At 43.6% G+C, this 13,517-nt stretch overlaps 1 protein-coding gene across 4 annotated transcripts in view; it reads right to left on the reverse strand.

Annotated features, from left to right (window-relative positions):
* Positions 1 to 959: 959 nt before the first annotated feature.
* Positions 960 to 13,517, reverse strand: part of bcar3 (BCAR3 adaptor protein, NSP family member) — a 164,100-nt gene continuing 151,542 nt past the window's right edge. For all 4 annotated transcript variants that reach the window (XM_078560802.1, XM_078560803.1, XM_078560804.1 and 1 more), the window contains 5 exons: positions 8,948 to 9,063; positions 7,259 to 7,430; positions 5,958 to 6,069; positions 3,518 to 3,724; positions 960 to 1,786 (listed from right to left, as the gene is read on the reverse strand). In XM_078560802.1, coding sequence (XP_078416928.1) covers positions 1,611 to 1,786; positions 3,518 to 3,724; positions 5,958 to 6,069; positions 7,259 to 7,430; positions 8,948 to 9,063 — 783 coding nt within the window. In that variant the 3' untranslated portion in view covers positions 960 to 1,610. The remainder of the gene's footprint in view (positions 1,787 to 3,517; positions 3,725 to 5,957; positions 6,070 to 7,258; positions 7,431 to 8,947; positions 9,064 to 13,517) is intronic.

Genomic DNA, 13,517 nt, shown 5'->3' on the forward strand with positions numbered 1-13,517 from the left:
ACACTGTCTGTGGGTAAACGCTTCTCCGTCCAAGTCACTGAGATAAGATTTGAAACTAATAATGATTTTCAGTTTTATAAAATCGGCTGCTGGAGTTCAATGCATGAAAAATGACAATGGAACCTATCACAAAAAAGAACCAAGTCACTGAGATAAAGTAGCTGAATGCTTGATTGTTTTAACTGAAATTCTTTAGCTTTCTATTTTAGCAGAGGTACTAACCCACTTATTTTAAAAGCACTAATGTCTCTGCAATATCTCAGAGCCCCATTTCACACTGAATGCAGTGGGTTTTATTACACCAGCTCAAATTCCTGTTCAGATCGGCCTGTGTGAAACAGATAACACGTGGACAAGTAACAGTTTTTGTATTGATTTACTATGTAAAATGCTATTGAGACTCTGGGATAGTAAAGGGTGTAATCTGATAGTGCTGTTTCATTTTAAATCCGATATTATGAACCCCATAAGTCTTGAAATCACTCCCTTTCTGTGGCTGGTAACCACACACTCTCCCCAGTTCTCTCCCTTTTGAAGCCATTGATTCTTGGTGAGATTGATTGGGTGGTGGTAGCACCTTAGAATCGTGCCAACAGCCTACCCCAATCTGTGTTACCCCCCCTGACCCGCTGAAGAAACAATCAGATACCACAATGGGGGTGGGGATGCTAGGATCTCATTGGGTAGATGAATTAAGATGCGTCAAATGGTCTTTCTCAACCATGATTCTCTTGTGACATACAACAGTTTGCTGTATAATTACATCATAAGTTTTCATGGACAATTTGTATATGGAAATGTAAAAATAAAGGACAGGCTGTACAACTTTAAGATAGGGACTGAATTGCCAACATGCTCTGGTTCAATTAGCACTCCGCCCTCTAACACTCCACTACCCATGTGCAATGCCATGAGAGATCAACTAGACATGAGAAAAAAAAACAAGCATCGACAGTCGGTCCTTGTAAAGAAATGGTGCAATTTTACTGGATCACGTTAATACACTTTCTGCACTGTAATTCTGCAGTACTGCATAAAATATCATATGTAATTGTCTTTGTTTTTACAGAACTCTATTTACACATTCTTGTTTGACATTACAGTAAGAAAATATATTAAATGGCTGAAACCTTCAGGCAAAAGAGATTGCCTTCTTATTTGATATTTACAATGACCAACATTTAAACAAACATCACCTGACCATTTACCCGATGCAAGCTAGAAACTTTCAACCACAGGCAGGACCTGGTCCACTGCCTGGAACAGCTACATGGTCGCTCCAAATAGTCTCCTCCAAGTGTCCTTAATACCTAAGCTAAATGACACCACGCAATAATAAACCATCACAACCATAATTCAAAGGATTATTAATCAGAAGACAGCAACATTCCATGAGTGTTTCCAAACTCTACACTGCCATTAGTTACATTTAAGAATTCACCTGGAATGTTTAAACTTGTGCAAGCAGAAGCGACTGAGATCCAGTGCTAGGCAGCGAGTAGCTAAAACACGGATATGTAGACATGGGACTGTTTCTTGATTATGGTTGAATATATAATGAAGTGTGCTTTGAAAACAGACTGTCTTCTGGGTTGTATTTCCAGTGATCTCTAGTGGTCTGGATGCCAAGGTGGTGGTTCCAGTTTCCGTGACAGAGCTGTCAAAATCATCATGAACTTTTCATATCGCTCACTTTGGTTAACTTGCGCTCCTTTGCTTCCCCACAGCAGCCTCATTGCAAACTCGGTCTGAAATGTCTCGAGCAGTTCTTCGTCTGACTCGAAACCTAAGAGCAAAGGAATAAGAAAGCTCAGAAACGCACAGTTCCCTAAAGTCAATATCAGATAGAACAGTAGGGGTAACAATCCTGGAGCTATTCAAGATACAGTCGGCTGATGTAAAGGAGTCAAAAGATTTCTGTGGAAGGACAAGCTGGAATGGCTCAATATTCCCCTCTCCCAATGGTACTTCGGCATTGTTGACCTTCCTCATCAAGAAACAGTGTTAAAGTGGCCCAGGTTTTGCTGGAGTGGGACATCTCATGGTGTCCTCCATTAGTTAGACTTGTTCATGCACATTTGAGCTTTAAACTTTTTTGCCCCCAAAGCTGCTCTAAGTGTGAGTTAATAATTGAACAGTGAGGGAATCAGGGCAATTTGGCCTTTGGTGAACAAAGGGACAGACAATGTATCTCCTTAGCCAATGAGATTAAAGGATTGAGAAATAAACAGATGAAGGGCTGAGGAGGAGTTTGAAATAGTCAAATCAGGTGCAGAATGAGAAAAAGAGAGGAAAGAAAGATCGCATTGAAGGAATGAGACTCCATATTTATAGTTGTTTACTTTCAGGACCAGAGGGGTTAACTGGCAGTTGTTAATTGTGCAATAAGCAAATACAGCAATTCATGAAACTCCCCACGCAGATTCAGTTCAAGATGTCATTTTCGTGAGGCTAATGACGGAGCAGCACGAATTGGCCAGCAACTTGAGGTGATTCGCAATTCGCTTCCTTGCCACAAGTTGCTGGACTTCTGCATTAATAATGTCATGTGTCATTCACACCCTGTAATCTTTCAGCAAAATCTGGTCCCATGTTCCTGCTGTTTTAAAATTCTTTCATGGAATAGGAGTATCTCAGGCAAGCCAGCATTTATTGCCCATCCGTAATTGCCCTTGAGAAAGTGGTGGTGAGCCACCTTTTTGAACTGCTACAGTCCATGTGGTGTAGGTGCACTCAATGATTCCTTTTTGACTTTTCTGTAGCGGTTTGATACAATTCAGTGGCTCATTCGGCCATTTCAGAGGGTAGTTAAGAATCAACCACATTGTGTGGGCCTGGAGGCACATGTAGGTCAGAGCAGGTAGGGGGATGGCAGATTTCCTACGCTAAAGGGCATTAGTGAACCAGGTGGGTTTTTAATGGCAATTCATGGTCATCATTACTGAGACTAGCCTTTAAATTTTTATTAATTAAATCCCACCAGTGGCAGGATTTGAACTTGTGTTCCCAAAGCAATAGCCCAGCCTCTGGATTACAAATCCACTAACATTACCATTATGCCACCATGCCCACACAGTCCTGGTTCACAAATGGCATCACCTACTTCCAGCGTTGACTAGAATGGACTTGCAGGAGAAACTACAGTATTGGCAAAGGAGTCTAAGCTCTCAGATGCAGTGATGTTGCTTATCAACAACCCATTCAGCAACTGCTTGGTAACTCCTTTACATCTGAGTAAAGTTTCTCATATAACATGCAGTTTTGCACACTATGACTGTAGAACTGGTTCAAACTGGTTATTTAAGAAAACATGATGCTGACCTTTGCTTCATAGCAGCCGTTCCAAACATAGCAATTCTAGAACTTAATGGCCTTTGTGCAGCATACAGTTAAACTAATATTGTTACGAGTGTGAGATGTGGACATTCAGCTTCATCGGCGCCATGTCAGAATTCTCCTATTTTACTCAAACCAGCTGACTGAATACTTTTCTCCATTTAATGCACAATATCCTCACCTGCAAGAATCCGTTTTGTGTTAGTTTTGTACACAGCAGCATTGTACGTGAAGCAGCGTGCATTTTCCAGATGTTTGAACATTATTTCACAACCCTGGTCAATGCTTTCCCACAACTCAGTGGCTTCAAAGGTAACAAACTCCCGCTCCATCAGCATAATGAGAGGCATGAGGTGGGGAATTGTCGTCTTACTGAGGGGGACCTCCTCTATCAGAATAAACAAAAGAATAAAACATCAACCTGGCAGATAACAACGTGTAAAATAACATGCTCTCAGCTATCTTCAAGCAATGATAATTAGAATTCCATTTCATTCTTACTGTGATTATGCAATTTTTCAAATTAATTTTAATAATAAATAATTTAAATATCTCCACCTCCCCTTCCATCTTCTCCAAGGACACTGATTATTGTTGAAGTTCTGAGAGTGTTGGGTAACTCCGATAGCTCATAGAGTCATAGAGGTCTACAGCACAGAAAAAGCCCTTCGGCCCATCAAGTCTGCACCGGTCAAACAAGTACCTAACTATTCTAATCCCATTTTCCAGCACTAGGCCCATAGCCTTGTATGCCATGGCATCGCAAGTGCACATCCAAATACTTCTTAAATGTTATGAGGGTTTCTGCCTCTACCACCCTTTCAGGCAGTGAGTTCCAGATTCCCACCACCCTCTGAGTGAAAAAATTCTCCCTCACATCCCCTTTAAACCTCCTGCCCCTTATCTTAAATCTATGCCCCATGGTTATTGATCCCTCCATCAAGGGGAAAAGTTCCTTCCTGTCTATCCTTCACTTCAATCATGTCCCCCCTCAATCTCCTCTGCTCCAGGGAAAATAACCCCAGTCTATCCAATCTCTCCTCATAACTAAAACTCTCCAGCCCAGGCAACATCCTGATAAATCTCCTCGGCACTCTTTCTAGTGCAATCACATCCTTCCTATAATGCGGATTCCAGAACTGCACACAATACTCTAACTCACTCAAGTGCTTATTCTTCACTTGAGAACCTAAGCAGCGAAGAGTCAGACAGCTATTCAATCAGCAGAGGCTGATCCTGCACACACCCAATGCCACGCATACACCCCTTCCAACACCAGTTAGGGATGGGAATGCCAGCTGACATTTTTCCACTCTTCCTTAGCCAAGGAAAGCTGAAGCTAATTGTACCAGTCTGACTGTCGCCCTGTCTCAGTTCCATCTATTTTGGTGGAATCCAGGGACTTCCCTGGTCTCTATGTGCCCTTCTAAGGAGTCTATTTATTGTGAAGGGATAACCCTGCCTCTGCCCTGAGAGATTTCATCAAGAGGATTAATTCAGGTGTGAAACTTTGATGAAAGAAATACTTACATTTATAGATTTTAAAAAATTTGTTCATTGGATTTGAGCAGCACTGGCATTTATTACAATCTCTAATTGCCCTTGAGAAGGTGGCGGTGAGCTGCCTTCTTGAACCGCTGCAGTCAATGTGGTGTCGGTAAACCCACAGTGGTGATAGGAAGAGAGTTCTAGGATTTTGACCCAGCGAGAGTGAAGGAATGTGATGTATTTCCAATTCAGGATGGTGAGTGACTTGGGGGGAACCTGCAGGTGGCAGTGTTGCCATGTGCCTGCTGCTCTTGTTCTTCGAGATGGCAGAGGTCATGGGTTAGGTTTAGCTGTTGAAGGAGTCTTGGTGAGTTGCTGCAGTGCATCTTGTAGATGGCACACACTGCTTCCACTGTGCACCGGTGGTGGAAGGTGAACATTTAGATGTGGATGGGGTGCCGATCGAGTGGACTGCTTTGTTTTGGTTAGCGTCAAGTTTCTTGAGTGTTGCTGAACAAGCACTCATCCAGGCAACTGGAGAGCATTCCATCACACTCCTCACTTGTAGATGGTGGAAAGGCTTTGGGTCAGATTCTATATAGCATTTTTCATGACCTTCGGACATCCCAAAGCAGTTTACAGACAATGAATTACTTTTGAAGTGTCATCACTGTGGTAGAAGTGTTGCAACTAATTTGTGCACAGCAAGCTCCCATAAACAGCAACGTGATAATGACCAGGTAATCCGTCTTTTTGTGATGTTGATTGAGGGATAAATATTGGCCAGGACATCAAGCAGAAGTCCCCTGCTCTTGTCTGAACTACTGCCAAGGGATCTTTTACATCCACCTGAAGGGTAGATGGGACCTTGTTTAACATCTCATCCAAATGGTGGCACTTCTGACAATGCAGCACTCCCTCAGTACTGCAGTGGAGTGTCAATCTAGATTGTGGTGCTCAAGCGGGACTTGAACTCACAACTTGGTGACTCAGAATTGAGTGTGCTACCAACTGAGCTGACAAGAATTAAGCCAAGACTTAAGACAGCATTGTGAACTAAATCCACCTGTAGTGCATTCCCTTTCAGAATAAATGATCTGCTGCTTCCTGGGTGAACTATCTTAACCTCTTACCTCTTCCCTCGTTTAAAGCTTTGATGCATGGTTTAAGGGTCTTCTCATAAACAATGGCACTTTGCGTGTGTGTACGCCGTAGTACAGTCCAAGTTTCTTCTAACCGTGTGATCTATGCAAGTACAAAAGATGACATTTGTGCTTAATGAACAGGTGCCACTGACACTGTCTGCAACTGCTCTTCAACCTGATCAAAAAATTACACATCTGACGCCCCCACTCCGCAGTGAGCCCTCAGTTCAGGCTCATGGCTGCCATTGGCTTTCCAGTGTCTTTTCCCATTGACCGTTCGATATGTACCAGCTGCTGTGGCAGGCACAAAGTGGGGCAGCGGGGTTAGATGCACAGTTTCTGGCAGCTCAGATAGCAATGTGGAATGGGAACCTACCCTCAGCAGTCACCACCTCTCGGCCCAGGAAGAATTTCCTCTCCCTTACGCAGGAGTGTGGAAGCCACTTGAGGAATTTCTGTAAATGGACTGCAATCAGCTAAAACACAATCAAATCTGGGGGTCTTACTTCATTGTATCGCTCAGGTATTGATTGGAAAGACTTGCTGGACTGGTGACTGGTGGAGAACTTCAATAGTATTCATTGTGTCCAATCTCTATTACTTTGCCTTTGTCTACTATTGGCCTGTACATAGCATATCTCGTGGAATCCAGGGAAGTTCAGATCGGATCCGGGGCACAGTTCAAGGAGAATCACCTGATGGGAGCTGGAACTTGGGCTGGAACTTGATTCTCCAGAGGTTCTGCCTCTTTTTCACAGGCCAGCAGAATTTTGGTGGGGAAGGTGCAGTCCAAGGGGATGAGGGAAAATCAATCACCTGCCCCTCAACACAGAGCGTGTGCCTGGCAGCGTTTGTGGAATTCCACCCCCAACATACCTTATGAGGCCCTCAAGGCCAAGAGCTGGTATGAAGCATAAGGTGGCCCCAGGAAAGATCCTTGAGCTTGCACTGAAAATGCGGTCAAGTCCCTTAGGCCCATGGCCCAGGGGGTGAAGATATAGATTTTAAACATTATTCTCTGTGGCCTAAACAGCCTGAGGGTCATCCTCTCTCTTGTGCTGTTGCTTTGGGCCTGTCCTCTCTCCCTTGACAGAGAAGGCCCATTGGCACTTGGAGTCGTGACTGCTCAAATTTTAATTCTATTTAACACCTATCCACTTCGTTGATTCACTTCAGAGCTGATAAAATGTTCGATCATCTAAGTGCTGAATATATTCAGTGATAACGGGATTAACTTCAACAGGGCAGTTTGCTGCTTAACTTAAAGGTACCAATGAGAAAGGAAATACCTGAGGCATGTCTAACGCTTTCATGACAGCAGAGAAAGCGTACAGATCTCCCATGGAATATTTCAGTTCCAGTGCCAGTTGGATGATCTTACTTAACACTGCAGCTCTCTCTTCAACACTTCCTGTGCAACCCAAGACATCCACTGCAATCCCAATAGCCAGGGTATCATGCCTGAGAAAATGAAAGCGGTTTTACTGGTCTGGCCCACGAAAAGTATGCCAATTCTAAATCATTAGGTAGGTTTGAGTTCAAACATCTTAAGATAAAATAAGGCAAAATGACTCAACTTAGTTTTTAAAAATGATTTAATCATAACAGGCTCCTAAATTGGATCATCCTGCTGGTGAAGGAAATATTTGAAAGACTTGCATTCATACGGTGCTATTCATGACCTCAAAGCATCCCAAACATTTACAGCTAATTAAATACTGCCACGCCAAGCAGACATGAGGACATTACACATTTTTAAAAACTTGGGTGCCTGTTTTGAAAGAGGACACTGCTGGTCTTTAAGATGGCTGCAACAGGTCACCTGACTTTTGGAACCGCAAGCTAACCAAGTTTCTGGAAGCTTCTGAAAGGTGGATTATGGATAATGAACATGCCTAGACCACATTCTGATGGAATGTTGCACCTGCCTTTGCCAGGACTTCCCCCAAAACAGCAAGCACCATAAGACTACCAGATAACAAAGGAGAACTAACAAAACTGATATGTTCAAGGGAAGTGCTAAGGACCCCTATCTTCTTTCATGGGATGGCAGATTTCCTTCCTTAAAGACATTAGTGAACCAGATGGGTTTTTATGACAATTGATAGTTTGCCCATGGTCACCATTACTGAGACTAGATTTCAATTCCAGATTTATTAATTGAATTTAAATTCCACCAGCTGCCACCAGAGTAAATAGTTTTTCTGTAACCTTCAAATCCCTCATTTTGAAGGCCTTGATTAGATGACCCCTCAACCCTTCTAAAAGGAATACAAACAATGTTTGTGCAGTTTGTCCTCATAATTCCAGCTTCTTAGCCGTGGAATCACTTTGGTATATCATCACCGTATCTGCACTCGGAAGTTCATCGGCCAAAAGCCCATCGACTTCCAGGTGGGGTCTGGCCAAGGCTCAGCACAACGGAAGCATCATTTTCTCCCATTCTCCTATATTAGAACAGTTACTCGTCCAATAATACAACCACTACACTATCATACCCCAAAATTCACTTTACCCATACTCTCTGCCTACTACCTTCCAACCGAGTACCAAAACGATTCCTGAAAGTTGAATCTCTCCTTCCACGCTGTTGTAATCAAACTTTCTGGCAGGTGGTGCTGAGAAGCAGGAATCCTGGCTGACTTCACCTTCGACCCCCACCACCCCCTTTCCCCTGCCAACCCTACTAGCATTGAGGCCGGATGTCACACACACACTCCCCCCTGCTGCCTTGGTGACTAAGCTCAGGTAATTCTGCACCGAACAGTGATGGAAGCTGCTCCCTTCATCAGGGACTCAATTCCACAACCAGCAGCCTACTCAGCAACTGAGCCATTGAGGGGGAAGAAAGGGAGGCATTTTAATTAGCTTTTGCTGGACTAATCCTCCCCGTTCCTCCCCTCCGCACTGTGCTGTAGCTTTTCAATCTAGTCTGCTGTTACAACATCCCATTTAAACAGTGCAGTGGTACTGTTTACCTTTCAGTTAGATCTGAACGCAGTTGGTGCCCATGAGGAAGTGTAATAAGCTCCAGACCTGAGCTCACTCCCATCTGCTGCTTCATTTCTTCAGAGACATTAAGTATCCTAGCAACCTGGAAAGTCCAAAAGTTCAAGTTTATTAGTTGCAGTCAGGAAATTGCCTTTTTATTAAAAGGTTCATTTTTCAAGTGCAGAGACTAAAAGACTAATTACATTACCACTGAAATACAGCCAAGTGTGACCACTGCCGCTGAGAATAACCTTGTTTCTAAATTCGCTGCCTGAGCACAGAATTCGAGAGCAATGTGCAGGTTTTTAAAAACAAAAATATTCCAGGCCAGCTCTTCTTGAGGCAATGGGGGGAAAACAAGCAGATCAAATGTAAAAAACACACATGATCATGCATAAGGTAATCCCTGACACTGGGATTTCAATTATCCTTCGACTGTTGTTTTTCAGTAACCAGTCCACAGAAAAAAATTCAAACATTCCTGCTTGAAATGATTTGCACAAATTTACAGTCGCTTGCTTGTTCCAAAGAAAAAAAAAATCCAAACCTGTCAATGGTTTGAATCAGAATAACATGTCAAAGATAAAAGGTTGGGTGTTACTGCACTAGCTTCAGCTCCCAGGCACTGGGCCTGTTATTATAAAGCAGGCGTCGTCTTACCGCACCGGGTCCTTTCTGCTGCACTGCCTGTGTGCAGCAAGCATGTAAATGCACCATACCTCAGCATGTACTACTCAGGACCCTAATAGTTGGTGGAGTCCCATCACCTCAACCAGATGGTGTTCTTAGGATGGGACTTCACAGCTGATGGGCTTCTTTTGAAATGCACTCATGGTTTGCTTTGTAGGCAAATATAACATGCAGTTTGCACACAACAAGCTCCGACAAACCAAATGTGATCATTGATCACAAACTGTTGGCCCTAATGGTTGAAAATTGAATATTAACCTAGACACCCGGAGCACTCCCTGCTGTTTTTTTAAAAAAAAATATTCATTCATGGGATGTGGGTGCCGCTGGCTTGGCCAGCATTTACTGCACATTAAACACAATCCAAGTCCACCTGAAGGAGAAGATGGGGCCCTAACAATTGCCTGTTAACACAATACTCTCTCGGTGTTGCAGTGAAGTGTCAGTGTACAGTGCATGTTCACCTCATGGACTGGGGCTGTGAACCTAGAACCTTCTGACTTAAAAGACATAAATACTACCACCAAACCAAGCTGCCACTTGTAACATGTAGGCACAAAGTGATAAATACCCCATCGCTTTGTAGCTCAGCACTAGATTTGTGTCCTCGATTGAGGTCATATTCAGCATTGTTAGAAGCTTACACGAACGTTACATTTCAACATGTTATTCAATAGGTTCTCAAAGGGACTCTGAGCTCCATACATTATCTGGTCATTGTCACATTGTTGATTGTGGGACCTTGCTGTGCAGATTAGCTACCGGGGTTCTACGTTGCAACATTAGTTGCATTTCGGGGGTACATCATTGGGTGTAAAGCATTTTGGCACATCCTTAGATTCTGAAAGGTGCATTATAAAAGCAAGGCTCTTTCTTTAACATAGTTTCAGTTCGTGTAGCTTGTAATCTGTGAGAGCTGACATCCATGCAATACCATTTGACAATGTAGCTGTATTGGAACAGGGGGAAGCCTGATCAGCAGTACATTGAGTGGACTCAAACAGTCCACCTTTGCAAAGTAACATTATATTAAAGTCCAAGTTATGACAGGAGATTGTGCTGCGTCGGTTCCATGTTTGCTACTTCCATTCAGTGCTGCTAAATTCCTGCAGTGCCACTGGTCGAGGTCTGCTTGACATAACCTGCAATTACTTCAGTACAGATCAGCCATAATCTAACACAATCTAACGCAGAACCAACTCGAGGGGCTGAATGGCTTACACCCATTTCTTTGTTCCCAGTTAGGCTGTTCAATTCTATGGGAAATAGCAAGCAGTTGGAAATAAATGGTTTAGAGTTTTTGCAGCGATTTGAAGCTGGAATTTGATGTCAGGTCAGTGCACAATAACTTAATGCATTCATTATCAATTTCATTTTGCCACTTTAGTGGAAGCATTAATCTGTTGATTTTAACTGGGTTCACACTGCTATTAAAATAACATTAAGCACTTGTGCAATTATCGCCACGAGTAGTTTGCAGGCTTTGATTTTCCAAGCTGCATTTCAATGGGTGTTGTGTTAACATCATCATGCTAGCATCATCACCCAGAGAGAGTGGGGGACACCTTGACTTTGTGTGTGTTGGTGTAAAATGAACGATAGTGAAATGGCCGCCTGTCCTACACCTGTCCACCTTCAATGGAAATAAAAATTAGGAGGAATGCAGAGCAGGTTACCGACTTTCCATCGCCCATTTTCGTCTATTGCACAGTCAAAATGACCCCCCACTGAGTCCAAATGCTAAGATGGACGGATATTTGCCCTTACTGTAGGAGCAACAGGTGACCATAGGCGTAGTTGATGAAAATTATAAGTCAGCACTTGGAGTTAGGTCAGGAGCACTGGCACTAGGATTCATGCCCAAAATTAAACTTGTACCAACAAAGTGTAAAATTCAATCCATTATGTAGAATTTGCTTCCTACATCTGGAAGTCTGGAATTTCCAGCTTCCTTCTTCAGGATAGGCAGAGGTAGAGAATTTTCAGGGATTTGCTCGATTTTGTCCTCGCTGATTTTCCCACCCATTAGCTATGCCGCTGGGGGACCCATGTGGGTAGCCATGCTGTTACAATATATAAATGAAGCAAACCTATCACCCAGTGTATTTCCCATCATTTAAGCTGGGGAATACCTGTTTATCCCTTGTGGGCCCAGCAGAGGCCAGTTAAGATTGTTATTGTCAGGGTCTGGCCTGGCTATTGACTATTACAGGTGGACACGTGGCAAAATTATGCTAACAATCTGTATGGATGGAAAATTGTCTGGGTTCAGTGGGTTCATCACTGAGAGCGCGGAGCCCTGTGGCCTCATTTAGGGTTGCCCCCGAACTTCGTGAATGATTGAAGCGAGGGATTTTCTGCGTCGAGTCTTTCACGGGATTAGATCTCTGGTCCGTGCCGATTTTAGCTGATCTCACTAAGGATAACTGTGTGGGTCCACAGTTGTCTCTCCACCTCTGGTGACGGTCAATACCCAGTGACCCCTGTTCTAAGGGTGTGTACACATAAATCAGCAGAGGGCAGAGTTGGCCTTGGCTAGGGTTCAGTCAGGAGCTCCCGGGTGGAAATTCTGGAATATTTCCAGCCATGGCCATCCTACCAGACAGCACTGAAACCTTCAACTCTGGTCACCAGGGCTGACACGTTCTTTTTAATCACTCTAGTACTTCTGAGGGACATCCAACATCTCCAAATGACCTCTGCCCCCCGTCTTTCAGTGGCCCCTTTAGCTTTGGGCAGTTTAAAAAATAATCCATTCCACAAGTTCAAACAGCTGGAGGCATTTTCTCCCAACTGAATCGACCTCGAGCAGGGGAAACCTGTTTCAATGTTACTGCGTTACAGTAATTATTGGGAGTCAAATCATTTCATCAGAGCACCAGCCATTGAACACGTGGATTCCAGTTTACTGGCAACAAGATCACATCAAAAAAAGCATCATCCTTTCAAAGCAGTGCTCGGTAAAGGTGCGGAGTGGGTGCACACATCAGATAGCCAGCAGTAGGTGGGGCCCTTAGGTCCCTCCTCCCACCAATGTTTGTTTTCTGTTGGGGACATGTTATTAACTTAAAACAGCCTCTTTTAATCATCGGTTTCTCCCAACTCAGCATTTCAGTGGGAGGAATTAACAGTAGCTGGATATCATCAGGTTCACAGCATGAGGATGACAGCAGCATCTGCACGGATGGGTTATCTTTATTGCTGAAAGCTTCTTGGGAATCTTAGTTCCTGAAAATAATCATGGAGCTATTTGTGACACAAAAATTACTATAAATATCATGGTTTCAAAGATGAATATATATATATATATATCTCTACTCCCTTCTATGGAGAAGTGGCAAGTGTTCACCACTCACTGCTGTGGACCTGAGTAGCTCCTTGTTCTGACAGTGTGCAGTAGGCTGCTCTTTCATTTTATCACCTCCAAACGCTAGCCACATTAACAGGAGCCGTGTAGATTTATCTCCACCCTATTCAGGAAGCAGCAACCCAGTAGCTGCAGAACTCTCATCCTGTCAGGCTATCTAGGGGAAAAAAATTCCACACGATGATTCTGCTGCTGTTATAGCATTTCCAAAAGATTTGCACTGGCTGGTGTGGAGGAGAGGAATTTACACTGGGGTTTCCTGCCTTGGATTGGCAAAAATCACAAATAAAATGGACGTGCTCCGTTTGGAGTGTAGGGAGCCTGGGCTTCAGCCTGTAAAAAGACAGCGCAGCACGCACACATCAGGGTGGAAATAACCAGGTAAGCAACACGCAGTGTTTGACTTGCTCACTTGACTCTCCGGTAACTTCACTGCACGTTTCATGAATCCCTGTGAGAAACTTTGCGGGACCCTCCGGGACAAGCAGTGGGAACAAGGC

The sequence above is a fragment of the Cetorhinus maximus genome, chromosome 17 (assembly GCF_964194155.1).
Source record: "Cetorhinus maximus chromosome 17, sCetMax3.hap1.1, whole genome shotgun sequence".
In the NCBI taxonomy this organism is placed as follows: Eukaryota; Metazoa; Chordata; class Chondrichthyes; order Lamniformes; family Cetorhinidae; genus Cetorhinus; species Cetorhinus maximus.